Source organism: Lontra canadensis, unplaced genomic scaffold (assembly GCF_010015895.1).
Source record: "Lontra canadensis isolate GAN:19392208 unplaced genomic scaffold, GSC_riverotter_1.0 scaffold240, whole genome shotgun sequence".
Taxonomy (NCBI): domain Eukaryota; kingdom Metazoa; phylum Chordata; class Mammalia; order Carnivora; family Mustelidae; genus Lontra; species Lontra canadensis.
This window is the reverse complement of record NW_022631234.1, coordinates 706413-726623: the sequence shown is the minus strand read 5'-3', so window position 1 is coordinate 726623 and position 20211 is coordinate 706413. Positions and strand designations below refer to the sequence as shown.

The following is a 20211-nucleotide window of genomic DNA, read 5'->3' as shown; positions in this document are numbered from 1 at the left end:
GACATTAATGATTCCTAATAACATAACTAACAGTAATAGTTTGGCATGCGCTCTGTTGCCTGCAATTATATAAAGTTGGGGGTATACTGATGCCTCCAGCTTTGTCCTCTGTCCTTTCCCAAGGTTACTGGATAAAACAATGAAGGAATCGATATATTTATTTGCAGATGCCTTCTTAGAAGGGAAGATAGTTTCAGGAATTCTTTTCTACTTCTGCTATAAAGAATATGATTAGTAATTGAGTTTGGTGAAGTTAAATTCTGTGTTAGGTTGATTAGAGTTTTGTTTTGTTTTGTTTCCCCCCCCAAAACCCTCAACACCATTGCTTGGCAATTCTAGCATCCTTTGGACTCCCACAGGGTTGAGGTTTCATGCTCTCATGGGCTATAATCACTTCTGTTAGTGCAAACTTAACTGGCATATTTTCTCATCTCTTTGCTCTTAGATTTTTCTGCATGTCCTAAAATTAATGATTTTAAGTGAAAAATCTATTGATGCAAAGGAAAAAAAGGACAGGCATAATATGAACTTTTCAATTAAAAAAAAAAACAGATTTCCTAAAGTAATAAAGAATTTAGCTCAGATTTAAAAAAAAAAAAAAAAACCTAAAATAATAATGTTATGAAAAGTAAAGAAGAAACCAGAAACATTATGAGGTAAGAGACTGAAATGGGAAGAAAAGCAAAATAAGTGAAATCTAAATAATCATTGCTAGCTCCTAAGGAATTTTAAATTATCTAAAAAACTGATAAGAAAAGGAAGAGGGGCTAACCTCAACTCCATTTTGTTTACTCTAAAGTTAACTATCATGAAAGATTTAGGACTAATGAAGAGGATCAGGAGATTGAAACTCTTGGGATTTCTCATTTGTTATTATAACTGATTTTCACTATACCCTATTCTCCACCCTTGAAAGATGTGCAAGAACCATCATCTTACATGGTTTACAGGTCTTACTTGTGCTACTTCTTAGGTCAGATTTAAAATTCTGATTAAATCCCAGAGATTATCAGAAAGAAAAAGAAACACATACAGAAATATTATCATGACAAAAGTGTTTACGTTGATAGTTATAAACTTTCTGTACTGCAAAAAGGAACATGATGAGAGCTGACATGGTGACAGTTTTGAAAGGAAGATATAATGCTGAAAGAGAAGAAAATGAAGAAGGAACTTAAGTTACTAACCTTTAACTGGTAGTCAGTTTCCTGCAAGATTGTGACCCTTGGACATGGTTAAGAATGTTAAAAAAAAAAAAAAAAGTTATTGCATTAGAGAAAGTAACTTAACTCATATAACTCATCAAACAAGCCTTCCAAAATAGCCTTAGGTTATTAAAAAGTAGTTAATACTGAATTAATAAGGTAAAGCATATTCATATAAGATTTCATGTTTCCCAAAAGTCCCTTTTCCAAAGTTCCAAGTAGATTTTCAATAGGAACTAAGTACATAATTTTTCAAAATAATAATGTATTTTATTTTCTTTTTTAGTAATTGGTCCAGTTGCAGCTGGTAAGTTTTAATTGCTTTTTCAGTGTCCTCTGGTCCTCTGTAACATCTGGGTTCCTTTACTTACACTAATACTTTTCACACCTGACCAGTCTGAGCCCTGAGAGATTATTTTGCACCTCTTCTCCTCCACATTTTCTAGTATTCTTTTAATTTACAAATAGTTTTGGAGTGATGGGTAGTATATCAAAGGTCCACAGAACAGCAAAGACAATGAAAAAAGTTGTTCTTTGGTTACCATATTAAGTTACAAAAGAGAAACAAAGGGAAACAATGCTGATAAAATATGTTGGGATCAGATCACAGGAAAAACCATGGAAATAACACACTAATAAATTTATATTTCAGTCTGAAGCTCTACGGTCACAAAACAAAATTCCAAAAGATAAAAGGTGGAAAGCATATAATGAGAAGATATGAGTGAGAGCATTAGGAGGGACAGACTGCACATGCAAACAAAACACTAAAATAGAGTTGAAGACAAAAAAGAAAGGCAGATCTTTGTCCTCTCCTTCGTAAAGTTTATCATATCTAAACCTGAACCACCACTGCTGTTCAGTGAAAAAGGGTCAGGGTCCTTTAAAACCCTCTTCTGACTTCTTCTTCTTCAAAGAATTGATTGAGACTTGCCTTTCATACTATTCAGGCAAACTACAAAACTTGTGCTTCCATAAAAACAAACAAACAGAAGCTTTTGATCTTGATGAAGTCCCAAAAATTCATTTTCACTTTTGTTTCCTTTGCCTTTGGAGACATATCTTGAAAGAAGTTGCTGTGGCCGATATCAAAGAGGTTACTGCCCACATTCTCCTCTAGGATTCTGATGGATTCCTGTCTCATGTTGAGGTCTTTTATCCATTTCGAGTTTATCTTTGTGTTTATTGTAAGAGAATGGTCAAGTTTCATTCTTCTACATATAGCTGTCCAATTTTCCCAGCACCATTTATTAAAGAGACTGTCTTTTTTCCACTGGATATTTTTTTCTGCTTTATCGAAGATTATTTGACCATAGAGTTGAGGGTTCATAACTGGGCTCTCAACTCTGTTCCACTGGCCTATGTGTCTGTTTTTATGCCAGTACCATGCTGTCTTGGTGATCACAGCTTTGTAGTAAAGCTTGAAATCAGGTAACATGATGCACCCAGTTTTTTTTTTTTTTTCTTTTTCAACATTTCCTTAGCAATTCGGGGTCTCTTCTGATTCCATAGAAATTTTAGGATTGTTTGCTCCAGCTCTTTGAAAAATACCGATGGAATTTTGTTCAGAATGGTATTGAAAGTATAGATTGCTCTAGACAATAGACATTTTAACAATATTTATTTTTCTGATCCATGAGCATGAAAGGGTCTTCCATCTTTTTGTGTCTTCTTCAAATTCTTTCATGAGTGTTCTGCAGTTCCTCGAGTACAGATCCTTTACCTCTTTGGTTAGGTTTATTCCCAGGTATCTTATGGTTCTTGGTGCTAGATTAAATCGAATTGATTCTCTAATTTTACTTTCTGTATTTTCATGGTTAGTGTATAAGAAAGCAACTGATTTCTGTACCTTGACTTTGTACCTGCCACATTACTGAATTGCTGTATGAGTTCTAGTAGTTTGGGGGTGGAGTCTTTTGGGTTTTCCATATAAAGTATCATGTCATCAAGATCAAAAGCTTCTGCACAGTAAACGAAACAGTCAACAAAACAAAGAGGCAATCCACAGAATGGGAGAAGATATTCGCAAATGACAATATAGACCAAGGGCTGATATCCAGGATCTATAAAGAACTCCTCAAATTCAACACACACAAAACAGATAATCATCCAAAAAAAAAAAAAAAAATGGGCAGAAGACATGAACAGACACTTCTCCAAAGACACTTCTCCAAACACACACAAATTAAAAATAGAGATTCCCTATGACCCTGCAATTGCACTTCTAGGTATTTACCCCAAAGATACAGATGTAGTGAAAAGAAGGGCCATCTCTACCCCAATGTTCATAGCAGCAATGGCCACATTGCCAAATTGTGGAAAGAACCAAGATGCCCTTCGATGGATGAATAGATAATGAAGATGTGGCCCATATACACTCAGGAGTATTATGCTTCCATCAGAAAGGTTGAATACCCAACTTTTATATCAACATGGACAGGACTGGAAGAGATTATGCTGAGTGAAATAAGTCAAGCAGAGAGAGTCAATTATCATATGGTTTCACTTATTTGTGGAGCATCAGAAATAATACAGAGGACATGGGGAGATGGAGAGATGGGAGTTGGGGGAAATTGGAAGGGGAGATGAACCATGAGACTATGGACTCTGGAAAACAATCTGAGGGCTTTAGAGGGGTCAGGGGTGGGAGGTTTGGTGAGCCTGGTGATGGATATTATGGAGTGCATGTATTGCATGGAACACTGGGTGTGGTACATAAACAATGAATTCTGGAAGGCTGAAAAGAAATTTAAAAAGTAAATAAAATTTTTAAAAACTGTTGTTTTAAATGCACCAATTTAAAAAAAAACAAAGATTAACAAAACTCTTATCAATAAAACAAACAAACAAAAATAACAAAATAAAAAGAAAGATATTCCATGTTCATGAATAGGGAGACTCAATATTGTCAAAATGTTAATTCTTCCCAAAATAATTTATAGATTGAGTGCAATGCCATCAAAATTCAGCAAGGTGTTTTGTGGATATTCAAAAACTGATCCTAAAATTTAAATGAAGAAGCCAAAGACTCAGAATAGCCAATACAATATTTAAGGAGAACAAATTTGGAAGACTTATGCTACTACTCACCTTCAAGACTTACCTGAAAGCTACAGTAATCCAGATAGTGTGGTATTGGTAAACAAACTGACAAATCAGTGGAACAGAATAGACAGCTCAGAAACAGTCCCACATAAATATAGTCAAATAATCTTTGACAAAGGAGCAAAGGCAATACTATGGAGTAAAGATATTCTTTTCAAGAAATAATGTTAGAACAACTGGACATCCACTTACAAAAAAGTCAATCTTCCCCCATAACTTACACTCTTCACAAAAGTTAGTTCAAAATGCATCACAGACCTAAATATAAAATTCAAAATATAACACTCCTAGAAGATAACATCAGAGAAAAGCTAAATGACTTTGGGTATGGTAATGACTTTTTAGTATATTTGTTGCCAAAGTGAGTGCTGGTAACAACTTTTTAGATATAACCCTAAGGCATGATTCATGAAAGGAATAACTGATCAGCTGGACTTCACTAAAATTAAGAACATCTGAAAACAATCTGATTTTAAAACAGGCAGAGGATTTGAGTAGATATTTTCCAAAGAAGACATACAGATGGCCAACAGACACCTAAAAAGATCCTCAATGCTACTATGTTATCACATATCACTATGTGAACACAAATCAAAACCACAATGAGATATCACCTCACACTTGTCAGATGGCTAAAATCAAAAACACAAGAAACAAGTGTTGAGGATGTGGATAAAAAGGAACCCTGGTGCACTGTTAGTGGGAATGTAAATTGTTTCCTAGTGGATAACAGATGGAGGTTTCTCAAATTCTAAAAAAATACCATGTGATCCAATAATTTACCCAAAGAAAACAAAAACATTAATTTGAAGATATATGCACCCTTATGTTTATCACAGCATTATTTATAATAGCCAAGATATAGGAGCAACCTAAGTGTCCATCAATAGAGAAAAGATTAAGATAGATAGATATATCTATATCTGTATCTGTATCTACATATTACAGACACAAAGAGGATATGATTATGCCATTTGCAACAGCATGGACAAACCAGAAGTTATTATGTTGAGTACATACACACACACCATGGAATATTACTCAGCCATAAAAAAGAATGAAATCTTACCATTTGCAATGGCATGGCTGGAGCTAGAGAATATTATGCTAAGCAAAATAATTCACTCAGAAAAAACACAAATACCATATGATTTCACTCATTTGTGGACTTTCAGAAACAGAGCAAATGAGCAAAGTGGGAAAAAGAGAAAGACACAAACCAAGAAACAGACTCTTAACTATAGAGAATAAACAGGTGGTTACCAGAAGGGAGGCGGGTGGGGGAATAGGTTAAATCAGTGATGAGGGGGATTAAGGAGTGCACTTTTTTTTTTTTTAATTTTTGTGTTATATTAGTCACCATACAATACATCATTAGTTTTTGATCCAGTGTTCCAAGATTCATTGTTTATGTACAACACCCAGTGCTGCATATAATATGTGCCCACCCTAAGGGCCACCACCAGTCTGTGGTAGGAGTGAACTTATGAAGAGTACTGGGTAATGTGTGGAAGTGTAGGATCACTAATGTATACACTTGAAACTAATATTATACTGCGTGTTAACCAGCTAGATTTTAAATAAAACTTTAAAAAAATTTAAAAAATGACCCAACTTTATGCTATCTTTAAGAAATTCACTTCAGGGGCACCTGGGTGGCTCAGTGGGTTAAGCCGCTGCCTTCGGCTCGGGTCATGATCTCAGGGTCCTGGGATCGAGCCCCGCGTCGGGCTCTCTGCTCAGCAGGGAACCTGCTTCCTCCTCTCTCTCTGCCTGCCTCTCTGCCTGCTTTGTGATCTCTCTCTGTCAAATAAATAAATAAAATCTTTAAAAAAAAAAAAGAAATTCACTTCAAATTTAACAATAAAAAGAAAATGATAGAAAGTATATACCATGAAAGCATTATTTTTTATTTATTTAATTTATTTTTTTAAGATTTTATTTATTTGATGGTGAGAGAGAGAGAGGGAGAGAGCATGAGCCAGGAGGAGAGGCAGAGGGAAAAGAAGCAGCAAACTCCTTGCTGAGCATATAGCCCAATGCAGGGCTCGATCAAGGAACTGTGATCATGACCTGAGCGAAAGGCAGCTGCCTAGCAACCGAGCCACCCAGGTGCCCAGAAAATATTATTTTTTATAAAAGATAATGTGAACAGTACAGATAAAAGGTTGATATCCAGGATCTATAAAGAACTCCTCAAACTCAACACACACAAAACAGACAATCATATAAAAAAAAATGGGCAGAAGATATGAACAGACACTTCTCCAATGAAGACATACAAATGGCTAACAGACACATGAAAAAATGTTCATCATCACTAGCCATCAGGGAGATTCAAATTAAAACCACATTGAGATACCACCTTACACCAGTTAGAATGGCCAAAATTAGCAAGACAGGAAACAACGTGTGTTGGAGGGGATGTGGAGAAAGAGGAACCCTCTTACACTGTTGGTGGGAATGCAAATTGATGCAGCCACACTGGAAAACAGTGTGGAGATTCCTTAAGAAATTAAAAATAGAGCTTGCCTATGACCCTGCAATTGCACTACTGGGTATTTACCCCAAAGATAAAGATGTAGTGAAAGGAAGGGCCATCTGTACCCCAATGTTCATAGCAGCAATGGCCACGGTCGCCAAACTGTGGAAAGAACCGAGATGCCCTTCAACGGATGAATAGATAAGAAGATGTGGTCCATATACACTATGGAGTATTATGCTTCCATCAGAAAGGATGGATACCCAACTTGTGTAGCAACATGGACGGGACTGGAAGAGATTATGCTGAATGAAATAAGTCAAGCAGAGAGAGTCAATTATCATATTGCATGCATAACAAATAGCATGGAGGACAAGGGGAGATGGAGAGGAGAAGGGAGTTGAGGGAAATTGGAAGGGGAGGTGAACCATGAGAGAGAGACTATGGACTCTGAAAAACAATCTGAGGGTTTTGAAGGGGCGGGGGTGGGAGGTTGGGGGAACCAGGTGGTGGGTATTGGAGAGGGCACGGATTGCATGGAGCACTGGGTGTGGTGCAAAAACAATGAATACTGTTATGCTGAAAAGAAATAAAAAATTTTAAAAAAGTTAATGTGATATTAATTATCATATAAAGTAGACCTCAGAGAAAAAATTTATCAGAAGAAGGAACATTACGTAATGATAAACAGAATACACCAAAAAGACCTAGAAACCAACAATCCATAACACGAAAAATAAGAACAGTATTTTGTAACATGTGACAATTATACGAAATCTAAATTTCATGGTCTACAAATAATGTTTTATTGGGACACATCCTTATTTTTTTTTCTTTTACATATTGTCTATGACTACTTTTGTGCCACAGAAGCAAAGTTGAGTAGTTATGACAGAAATCTTGTGGCTTGCAAAGCTTAAAATATTTATTATCTGGTGCTCTACAGCAAAGTTTGCCTACCTCTGCCCTAAAAGAAACTAAAGTATAAGAAATAGATTGGGAACTTACTAGTAGCTATTTGAGGTATTCATGAAAATTGAAACAAGAAAGTATATAAATGATGGTGTTTTGGGATCAGAAACACATCTCTCTATTCCAATTTCTAATTTTTTTTTTCCTAAGGTACCATTCAAGATTCCTAGCAGGATACAATACTATATAGCAGGACAGCAGATCCCTCAGTATGGTATAAGAACCTGGTACTTCTCACGATCTTTATGACTCTCGTGATCCAAGTTACTTTCATCTCTCTGGTTGCTCTATTTTACTCTTGCCTTCAAGTCACTACCAATACAGCATCCACAGGGATCCTTTTAAGATTCAGGTCACCCCTCTGCTATGATCCATTAATAACTCTCCATCTTTCTTGATTCAAATTCAAAGTCATTACAGCACCTCTCAAAAAAAGTCTTGAGGATGCTGGGGTGTCTCAGTCAGCTAAGCATCTGCCTTCGGCTCAGGTCATGATCTCAGGGTCCTGGGATTGAGTCCCACATCAGGCTTCTTGCTCAGCGGGAAACCTACTTCTTCCTCTGCCTCTGCTTTCCCCCCTGCTTGCATGCCCTCTTTCTCTATCTTTCTCTCTCTCTCCTCTCTGATAAATAAATAAAATCATTAAAAAAAAAAAAAAAGGTCCTGGGTTGGGATATCTGTCCTCCACAACTCTCTAATAGCTTTCCTTCATCTTATTTTTTTTTTAATTTTGTTTCAGCCACACTTGCTTTCTTTCTATCACTCAAATAGTCTAGAAAGACTCCTACCTCAGACTGGTTTAGTCATTGTCCTCTCTGCCTGAACTCTCCACTCAAACATCTGCATGGCTTATCCTCTCACCTCTTTCATGTTCTTTCTAGTAGTTCTACCAACTGCTGAGAATGGGGTATTGAATTTCCCAGGTAAAACTGTGAGTTTTTCTATTTCTCTTTTCAGTTCTATCAGTTTTTTCTCCCATGTATTTTGAAACTCTTTTGTTTCATGCAACACTTGTTTCTTATATGTAGCTGTTATGAAGAAATTCAATGAGCTACAAGAAAACTCAGGTAGATAATCCAGTAAATTCAGAAATAAAATTAATGAAGAGAATAAGTTCTTTACTTATTAAAGAGTTTAAAATTATAAAAAAATATAAAAAAGAGATTAAAATTATTAAAAAAACAAATTCTGGGATTAAAATTATAAAAATTATTAAAAAAAGAGATTAAAATTATAAAAAAAAACAAATTCTGAAACTACAAAAGTCTTAAATGAGATGAATAATGCAATACAGAGCATAGGTAACAGGGCAGACTAAATGAAAGAAAGAATAAATGACTTGGAGAATGGGAATGTAGAAATACTTCCAGCTACAAGAGGATAAAAGAGAAGAGAGGGAGAAAGATGCAAAGAGTTTACTTAAAGAAATATTAGCTGAGAACTTCTCAAACCTTGAGAAGGAATGGAACATACAAGTCACAGGGAAAAGACACTTTCATACTCCCAGCAAGACAGATAGTGACTTAACCAAACTTGAGTAGCACAAGGGGTGAGAAGTCCCTCTTCAGAGGTCCTGCAGAGCTCTTCCTGCAGAAGTGTATGTTGTGACATGTCTTCTATGTCTCAGAAGACCAAGGTTTGTGAGGGAATGCAAAGAGTGAAAGAAACCTTCCATTATAAGAAGTAGTAGTTTGGATCCTGTGATTGATGGATTGGAGCAGATTTTAACAGAAATAGCTGTGGGCTCAGTTTTTAGGCCACATGTAATTCAGCTGAGGACAAATACATGAACAGAAATAATAAACTTAGGAACATGCACAGGGAAGTTCCAGGTGTGGACCAATGAACAGAGAGGTCCCACCAAGGCCACAGATGTGCTCTTCAGTCCGTTTTCTGTCCTGTTAACAGGGCCAGGTTAGAGCTGTGGTTCTCAGGTGTGGTCCCTGGAACAACAGTATCAGCATCCCTGTCAACTCCTTAGAAATGTGCATTGTAGGGAAGGAAGCCTGTGTGGCTCAGTCAAGTTAAGCAATCCAGAGGGGTGGGAAAAAAGTTAGTGGTATCACACTTGCTGATTTTAAACTATACTATAAAGCTATAATAATAAAAACATTGTGTACTGAGATGAAAATAGATACATGGACTAACAGGACATAATAGAGAGGCCAGAATAAAACCCTCACATATACAGTTAACTAATAGTCAAGGTGGGAGCCAAAAACATTCAAAGGAGAAAGGACAATCTTTTTAACAAATGGTGCTGGGCAGACAAGATACAAATATGGAGAACAGCAATAAAAGTAGGGGATCTTAACACCCCACTTACAGCCAGGCACAGATCATCTGAACAGAAAATCAACAAGGAAACAAAACTTTGAATGACACACTGGAACTAATATATTAGGTACATTCAGATCGTTCCACCCCAGAACAGCAGAATACACATTCTTTTCAAGTGCACATGGAACATTCTCTAGAATAGATCACATATTAGGCCACAAAGCAACCATCAACCAATTCAAAAAGGTCAAAATCATACCATGAATCTTTTCTGACCACATTGCTATAAGTTAACCATAAGAAAAGAAAATAGGGATAGACCACTAATACACAGAGTTTAAATAATATGCTACTAATCAATGAGTGGGTCAGCCAGAAAATAAAATAAAGAAATTTTAAAACACATGGAAACAAATGAAAGTGAAAATACAATGAATGGTTCATGGCACGTAGGTGGCTCAGTCGGTTAAGTGTCTGCCTTCACTCAGGTCATGATCCTGGGGTCCTGGGATCAAGCCTCACATCAAGCTCCCTGATCAATGGGGAGCCTGCTTCTCCCTCTGCCTCTCTCTTTCTCTGTCTCTCATAAATAAATAAATAAAATCTTAAAAAATAATACAATGGTTCAAAACCTTTGGGATGTAGCAAAAGTGGTTCTAAGAGGGAAGTTTATAGCAATACAGGCCTACCTCAAGAAGCAACAAAAATCTCAACTAAACAACCTAACCTTACACATAAAGGAGCTAGAAAAAGAACAACAAACAACTCAAAACCAGCAGGAGGAAGTAAATAATACAGATTAGAGCATAAATAAATTGTATAAAACTAAAAAACAAAACAAAACAAAACAAAAAACATAAAACCAGGAAACCAATAATGAAGCAGCAGAAGGAAAAACTAAGAAAACTATAATTTACAATTTTACCCAAAATAATAAGATACCTAGGAATAAACCTAACCAAGGAGATAAAAAACCTGTACTCTGAAAACTATGAAACACTGATGAAAGAAATTGAAGATGACACAAACAAATGGAAAGGCATTTCATGCTCATGGATTGGAAGAAAAAATATTGTTAAAATGTCTATACTACCCAAAGCAATCTACACATTTAAGGAAATTCCTATCAAAATAACAACAGCACTTTTCACAAAACTAGAACACATAATTCTAAAATTTGTATGGAACCACAAAAGAACCTGAATAACCAAAGCAATCTTGAAGAAGAAAAGCAAACCGGGAAATACCATGGTTCTGGATTTGAAGTTATATTACAAAGCTCTAGTAATCAAAGCAGTATGGTACTGGCACAAAAACAGACACACAGATCAATGGAACAAAATAGAAAACCCAGATATAATAATAATACTGTCAATTCAACTTTGACAAAGCAAAAAGAATAACCAACAGAATAAAGACAGTCTCTTCAACAAATGGTATTGGGAAAACTGGACAGTTACATGCAAAAGAATGAAACTGGACCACTTTCTTACACCACACACAAACATAAATTCAAAATAGTTTGAAATCCTAAGTATGAGACCTGAAACCATGAAAACTGTAGAAGAGAACAGAAGAAATGACATCTTTGACATCAGCTATAGCAACATTTTTCTAGATACGTCTCCTGAGGCAAGGAAAACAAAGCAAACATAAACTATTGGGAATACATCAAAATAAAAATCTTCTGCATGGCAAAGGAAACAATCAACAAAACTAAAAGGCAGCCTATGGAATGGCAGAAGATACTTGCAAAGGACATATCTGATAAAGGATTAGTATAGAAAATACATAAAAAACATAAAACTCAACAGCCATAAAACAAACAATCCAATTAAAAATGGACAGAAGACATGAAAAAACATTTTTCCAAAGAAGACATACAGATTGCCAACAGACACATGAAAAGATGTTCATCATTAATCACCATGAGAGAAATGCAAATCAAAACTACTGTGAGATATCACTTCACACCTGTCAGAATGGCTAAAATCAAAAAGAGAAGAAATAACAGGTATTGGTGAGAATGTGGAGAAAAAGGAACACTGGTGCACTGTTCCTGGGAATGCAGACTCATGTAATCACTGTGGAAAACAGTATGGAGATTCCTCAAAAGGTGAAAAATAGGGGCACCTGGGTGGCTCAGTGGTTTAAAGCCTCTGCCTTCGGCTCAGGTCATGATCCCAGGGTCCTGGGATCGAGCCCCCATCAGGCGCTCTGCTCAGCGGGGAGCCTGCTTCACCCTCTCTCTCTGCCTGCCTCTCTGCCTACTTGTGATCTCTGCCTGTCAAATAAATAAACAAAATCTTTAAAAAAAAGTGAGAAATAAAAACTACCCTATGATCCAGTAATGTAAATTGGAAAACAACACGGAGGTTCCCCAAAAAATTAGAAGTTGGCCTACCATCCATATGATGCAGCAATTCCATTCTGGGCATATATCCAAAGGAAGTGAAAATAAGATATCAAAAAAATACAAAAAATATAAGTTCATGAATATTACAACATAATTCACAACAGCCAAGGTACAGAATGAAACTTAATTGCCCATACCAATGGATGACTGGATAAAGAGGATGTCATACACACATACACACACAAACAAGATATAATATTCGACAGTGAGAAAGCAGGACATCCTGCCACTTGCAACAACATAGATGGACCTTGAGAGTATCATGCTGAATGAGTAAGTCGGAGAGAGGAAGACAAGTATTGCATGGTATCATTTATATGTGGAATCTAGAAAGCCAAATTTATTAAAAAAAAAAAAAAAGGTAAAATGAGAGTTACTAAGGGATTGTGTGGGTGGGGGATAGGGCATGTGCTATTCAAAGGTAAAAATTTACAAGTAGTAAATAAGTCCTAGAGACCTAATGCATAGTATAGTGAATTTAGACAACAAAATTGTATGACAATCATCAAACTTACCAAGAGACTAGAACTTTGATTCCAACCACAAGAAAGGATCACTATGTAATGTCATAGAGGTTCTAATTATTGCTACAATGGCAATCATATTATAATTATATTATAATATAATATACTAATATACCAAATTGACATGTTGCACACCTTCAAATTGCACAAAATGTCAAATATATTTTAATAAAATTTTTTTCATAAAATAGCTAATCACAAGATCTTTCTAAACAATAACAGGTCAAGAGGAGGGGCAGGGAAATAAAAAGAACTTAGTTGTTCATGACACAGATTCTGTACATCCAGTGCAGAGGAGTGTGGGTTTGTGTAAGAAGGGAGAACCTAATACCTACTGATGATTTTTTCTGGTCTCTTTCAGTGGACAGTTCTGGAAAAATCAGTAAGTTTAGATCATTTCTTTGCCTTACCTATTTCTGGTCTAGGACCTTTGAGGATTTTTTTGTTATGTATTTTATATTTCATGTTCTAATTTATTTTGTATTTCATGTTCTTCTACCTTAGAGTAGTCAATATTCCTCAAATAAGTGATTTTCTCATACTTTGATTTCTTCTTTTCTATTTCCCTTTTGGAACAAAATATAATGATCTTGTCTCATAATTCTGGCTATTTACCACAAGGAAGCCCATTTTCCTGATGCTAGCATCTGACAAAGGATAATTTTTACTAGAAAAAGAAAATCACCTAAACTTGACATAAAGAACCTGACATCTTGTCAGGACAAGATGGTGATTTTGATAATTGGCCAAATATGTATTTTCCAACTTACCTAAAGGTGAGTGAGTAAAAAACTGACTTGTGAGAGAACAATGAAAGTAGGAAATGTGATAGTTTGAAATTTGGTAGAATAGATATTACCAACACAAGGATTCCATCCCATACATTAACCAAGGGCATCCTAAAGAAAACCGTCTCTGTGAAGTAGGATGTAGAGCATTGGGCCAGCAGCACTCCTGAGGATGAAACAGCGGGTTTTATAGTACCTGGAGGTGTTGTTTCTGCGTTCACTTACAAAAGATATTATTGGGAGTGGGATTTTCCTTGAATTAGAAAAGTCCCACTGATTGATCTTTTATGTTTTATTTTTAGCACTATCTCCTATGGGTAAGTTTTTTATTCTCAACTGTGATATTTTACATTGTTTATATTTTCTGGACTTGCTGTTTCTACTCCCAAGATGGAGACTTGTGTTTCTAAGGACATTTTAAGTGTTTCTATTCTCCAGAATCTTCTAATATTTTAAATAACTATTTTTGGAGAGACAGCTGTAGAGGAAATGAAATTCATACAAAAGGATGCCATAATCTCTGGCCATCTTCTAGGCTCTGAAAAAGAATCTCCTTACTAACTCCCAGAAAAATATAATGACAAAAAGATTGGTTTCTAGATTTTGTGAGTTTTTTGCTGGTAATTTAGAACTTCTTTTTGGTAACAAGTGAAGGTCCATTGAATCATATTAACAGGAAAAATAACTAATTAAGAAAAAAACTTTATTTTCTCTTGCCTTCTAAGTAACTTTACTTTTGAGGAATAGTAGGTATTGAGCCCCTCTCTATACTGTGCACTGTGCTAGGCATTTTCAGAAACATTATCTCTTATTCTTACCATAGCCTATCTGCTAGTTATTGTTATTCCCTACTTTACACATCAGTAAATTTGCTCACACTTGTCCAAGGTTTAAGAGTTGGTAAACCAGGTGGTGGGTATTGGGGAGGGCACGTATTGCATGGAGCACTGGGTGTGGTGCAAAAACAATGAATACTGTTACACTGAAAAGAAAAAAAAAAGAGTTGGTAAACAACACTGCTGCCATCTAAATCCAGGACTTCCTGTCTCCAAAGTACATATTCTTTCCATACCAACACATTGCCTTCTATACTGAACCACAAAGACCTTTTTTGTGATTAGTCCTGAAACCATATCTATAAATAAAATGTTTGTAAATACAAATATACATCCACTAGAGAAGGTATATAATGAAATGTACACAAAGGGTAGTTTTAAAAATAAAAGACATCCCATTTAAATCAATGTTTGGCTTTTAACTGTTTTCTAAATTCAGATTTCCCATCAGGATTATTAATGCCTCAGCTCCTCAATAAAATCATATGAAACAGAATAATAATTCTTAAAACCCTGTCAATATACAACTATAAGAAACAAGTAAAACTTAAATTTAGTAAGATAGATTCAAGCATCTCGAACTTTTCCAACACTAACAAACACAAAATACATCTTTATATTTAATTGTTCTTTCTCAGTTCACACTAGGAGAGTGGGTTTGTGAGTGGGAGGTGGGGAAGTTGAAAAGGATAATTATTTTCTTTGCATTCACAGTCCAAAAAATAATATGCATTCAGAGCACTCATGATGTATTTGCATCTTTCAAATGCACATGGAGAAGGTGATAAGAGAACGTATGTTTTCTTTACAAAAAGAAAGAGGGCTTTGGGAAGGCACCATAGGCTAAGGCCCTCTCTGAAAGTGAACTCATTTTTAATGAATATGCTTTTTTAAATTGCCAGGAGAAAAATCATCTCAATCTTTTAAAACTTTTCTTGTAAAAGATCTATTCTTGTCGACAATATTTCAAACATATTCTTCCCTGTTGATACTTTTAACAAAAAGAGATTAAGATTTAATTCATTGTTCAAAGAAATATTTAAGACAGATCAGCTTATCAAACTTTACCACCCTCTCAAGTTGAGTATATTAATTTCTCATCTCCACATTCAGCTAATTAAGTATATGATTTTTTTAATATTAATTAATGGACTGAGATCTACAATGAGTCCTTTCCCTGATGCTTAACAGATCTTTATGATCTAGATCTGTGTGTGCTCTCCCTGACAGCCACTGGCTTAGGAACTTAATAGGAATAATTTTCTAATAAGGTGCATGGTCTAGTCACCACATTATTTTAAGCATCATATGATTAAAATTATTACTCTAATAGCTAACTCATGATATCTTTTAGCTTTAACAAATTTTTAATCCAGTTTAAAATCTTTAAGTAACCTGAATACATTATAATAAATGCCAAGTTCTTGATTAAATATTTCCCTTATAATTAGAATTTTGCCATATAGGCTACTTTCTGCAATAAACAGACTTTTAGCCAGGGCTTACAAATCTTTATATTATAGAGATTATGAGATCCGGGTTGTGGGGGGGAGATCTATGTACCATGTAGAAATTTGAGAGAAGGGAGGGAAGAACTTAGAAATTGGTGGAATAATGATTTGTAGCTGACTTCTACAATGCAATTAAGTTCCGGATGCAAAATATACAGCAAAGATATTAAAACAACCAAGCATATTACATTAGAAGTGACTAGAAGTATTTTTTAGGGTAGAGGGAAAGACAGTAAAATTCTTTAAATCCTATAAAATTAGAAAAAGTATAGCTAGAATAAACATTTTATTTAAATCCTAGAATTCTTACCTTTGATTAACAAAAATCTATATAATTTAGGTGGTAAAGTTAGCTTTAAAATGAGTGCTGCAGTAGTATACACAGTAGTAAATATGAAACAAACTAAAGATGGTAAAACTAAAGATAGTCATATATTAAGAAAAGTCAGCTTGTTAAGGAACACATTGCACAGAATTTGTAAGGTTAGAAGCTTCAGTGGAAAAACATTCTCTTCCTCACACCACACCACATCCTCCCAAAAAACAAGCGTCCACTGGTAGTATTGTCAGAAATCAAAATATTCTGAACGCTCTTCTTCGGTACAAAAATGCTTAGGATATATTACTACTGATTTTCATTAGTAAATTGGAAGTGGTTTGTCTAGAATAAAATGTCAGTACCCATATCTTATTAAATAATCATTGGGGAGGAAAAAATACACAAAAAGTTCAGAAAGCACTGCTGTAAGATTTTTAATGTTATTGTTATTTTGCGTCAGAGTCTAAAATATCAAAAAGGCAACACTGAACTACATCATCTCTTTTCACTTACAGTTACCTTCTTACCTAATGCAGGTGTGTCTCACATTTGGCAACTTGTTATTTGGTTATGTGTACATCAATATTTCAGACATTGAACCCTAAACATACCAAAAGCCTTTCTAAGTTAAAAAAAAAAAAAGTTTTTAAGCAAGAAATCTTCCTGTGAAGCAATTAACCATTCCTCTAAAGTATTTGGTTGGAACTAAGAATTCCTTGTCTTGATAGATCAGACTTTCTGATTTGGCAGTAGTTATAGTCAATATTAGACTACTTACTATGCTCCATGTATTGTATTGAGTGCTTTACTTAGGTAATATTATTTAATCTTTATAACACTTCTGTGAAGTAGCCACTACTACTGCACCCATTTTACAGATAAGAAAGTAAGATTCACCCAAGCTCACCTGGCTAGTTAGGTATGAAGCCAGGATTTGAACCAGTCTGTCTGTAAAAGCCATGCTCCTTAAACATTTGTCTAGAATCCTTTAATAACTTTACAAAATGGGCAGAACAAGTTAAATATAAGGAAGGTGAGTCTTTGGGGATTAACTGGCTTACCCAAATAAACCCAGCTAGCAGAAATACTAAACCCAGGTATTCTAATTCAGTTTTTATATTCAGTATTCTTTCTATTACACTATTTAAATAGGTTTTCTTAAAGGAAGTCATGCCACTGCTCCATAGCAAGAACCCACAAAATTCTTCCTGGTAACATAGATATATATATATTTTTCTTAATCCAGGGAACCAAATCACTAAAATAAGAAAAGAAAACAGAAACTAAAAAATTCAGTTTTTATTAGCTCACACAGAAATTGAGACATAGTAGAGCTCACTTACCTATGTAGGGAAAAAGGGAACAGAAATTTTTGCAAAGTGAGTTTGCAGGTATCGTTAAGGAACTGTCTAAAGCATTGGTTTAGTCTGAACTCTGAAGTCTGACTTTTCAGGTTCAAATCTCAGCTCCACCACCCACTGACTCCAGGGCATATTCACATTCATTTAAAGTTCCTGCACCTCAGTTTTTTTATCTGTAAAATGGGGATAATAATAGTACCTGCCCTATATGGTTGTTATGAAGATTAAATGAGTTAATACTTTATATAAAATGCTCAGAACAATGAGTGCCTGATATATGATAAGCACCCAATGATTACCAGCTAATATTATCACTTTTGAATAATGAGACATTCTTATATTCAATATCCAAAGCATATTTTGAGTTTTTTCTATTTTAAGAAATAATTATTGCTTCTTTGCACATTTCTTTCTAAAAATAAATTCCATTTCTTTTCAGAATACATCCTCCTTTAGCTATTAAGCATTAATCATCAGCCATAATATACTGAATGCATGCCAGCCACTTCATTCATAATACATTTTACCTCTTCTTTCAATAATCTTCCAATTTATTGAAGAGTCTGGAATATTATCAATACCTGTATAACTTTAAGTATAAGAGTGCCATTATTTTATATTTTCATGAAATCTCAAGTTATTTCCAGTTTTTCAGTTTAAAGACAAAAAATAAACCAGTATCAGGGAAAAAGTAGAAATAAAGAGAAAGTACTTGATATCTGAATTGTGCACTTTTGTTGTGTGCTCAGTTATATTTCCAGGTTACATGGATGCAGAACTTGCAAAAAAATCTGATTTCAAGGCCAAGATCCTAAAAAATGGAGCCACTACAAAGTCTGAGAACAGCCAAGAAGAAAACAAGAAAACATTAAAGAAGGAAAAGCTAGTCACAGATTCTGATGAATCCTTGAACTCAGGGCACAAACCAGAGACAAAAACCAAAGCAAAAGATACTGAGTTGGAGAAAGGTGAAATAAAAATGGAGGTCAAGTTAAAGGAGAGTGACACTAGGATACCAAAAGAGGAAGACCAGGTAAAGGTGAGTGACATTGGAATACCACAAGAACAGGAGGCCCATGTAGAGATGAATGATACTAGAATACCACAAGAACAGGAAGACCAAGAAAAAAAGAGTGAGTACGGAATACTACAAGGGCAGAGATCCCAAGTAAAGAAGAGTGAATCTGGAATAAAACAAGAACAGGGATCTCAAGTACAGAAGAGTGAGTCTGGAATAAAAGAAGGACAGGGATCTCAAGTAAAGAGTGACACCAGAATACAAGGACGGGAGTCCCAGGTGGAGAATAGTGAAGCTGGAATACCACAAAGACAGGAGTCTCCAGTAGAGAATGGTGAAGCTGGAGTACCACAAGGACCACAGGAGTCCCCAGCAAAGACTAGTGAAGCTGGAACACCCCAAGGACATGAGTCTGCAGTAAAGAGTAGTGAATCTGAAATACCGCTAGTTCAGGGTCCTCAAGTAAAGAGAGAGAGTTCTGAGGATCAAGGCGAGCAGGGAAATGCAAGGAAGAAGACAGATACAGAAGAAAATGATGCTCTGAAGAAAAGTGATGAAGGAAAGCACAAAGTTAAAGGAAAGAAAGAATCAGAAGTTAAGAGTAAAAAAATAAGGTTCAGTAAGGGGCAAAGGCAAATAAAGGAAGAAGTACAACAAAAAGATGGAAAGGGTAAGGGTAAATAGAAGGAAGGCTCATAAGTCAACTGATTATTATGATTCCCATCCCCTAGATACAAGTCACAACCCAGTTATTGCTTAAATGGATCATAATTAGAGAATCCCTTTAATTTATATGTCTACAATAGATGTTTCACCAATTTTAGTCCTCCCAGCTACAAATCTTGGCTTCCAATTCTTTGCTTTCTAAGTTGATACTTTTATGACTTAGTCAAGAAAGATGATACTTTCTGAAATAAAACATTTTGAGAATGTTTGAAATGTATAATTTCAATGTAAAGAAATGTATAATTTTCTTTGACTACTATTATAATTAACTCAGTCACAGCCTAATCAATCAACCAATCAGTGCTCTTCATGGTAGGCTAAATGTTCATGAAACGCTGTTCTAGCAATAAGGGGTACAGAAAAATATGTCTGACTTCCTGCAATAGAACAGCTTTTAACACACATAGTGATATAATATGTGTATAGAGAACAATTTTTTAGAAGAAAATCTGTCAAAATATAGTTTAGATGGAGGTTATAATATGAGTTAGGAACCTCTTGGGATAAAAATATAAAGGGGATAGCTCCCTGAGGAAGAGAATGGTGGTATATATGTCTCAAAAGATGGATAAGATGTTGATACGCTGAGAGAGGTAGGAAGAGTACAAGAAAGGCAAAGAAATTCAGGACTGCCACACTGTGCTCTAAAAGAAGTAGCCAATTATACT

The 20211-nt window shown here is 35.2% G+C and overlaps 1 protein-coding gene across 1 annotated transcript in view; it reads left to right on the top strand.

Annotated features, from left to right (window-relative positions):
- TSBP1 (testis expressed basic protein 1) overlaps window positions 1–19754 on the top strand; it is an 85411-nt gene extending 65657 nt beyond the window's left edge. Inside the window, exons 29-32 of the mRNA XM_032849687.1 lie at window positions 1492–1512; window positions 13346–13366; window positions 14075–14089; window positions 18549–19754. Coding sequence (XP_032705578.1) covers window positions 1492–1512; window positions 13346–13366; window positions 14075–14089; window positions 18549–19501 — 1010 coding nt within the window. The 3' untranslated portion in view covers window positions 19502–19754. The remainder of the gene's footprint in view (window positions 1–1491; window positions 1513–13345; window positions 13367–14074; window positions 14090–18548) is intronic.
- Window positions 19755–20211: the final 457 nt, after the last annotated feature.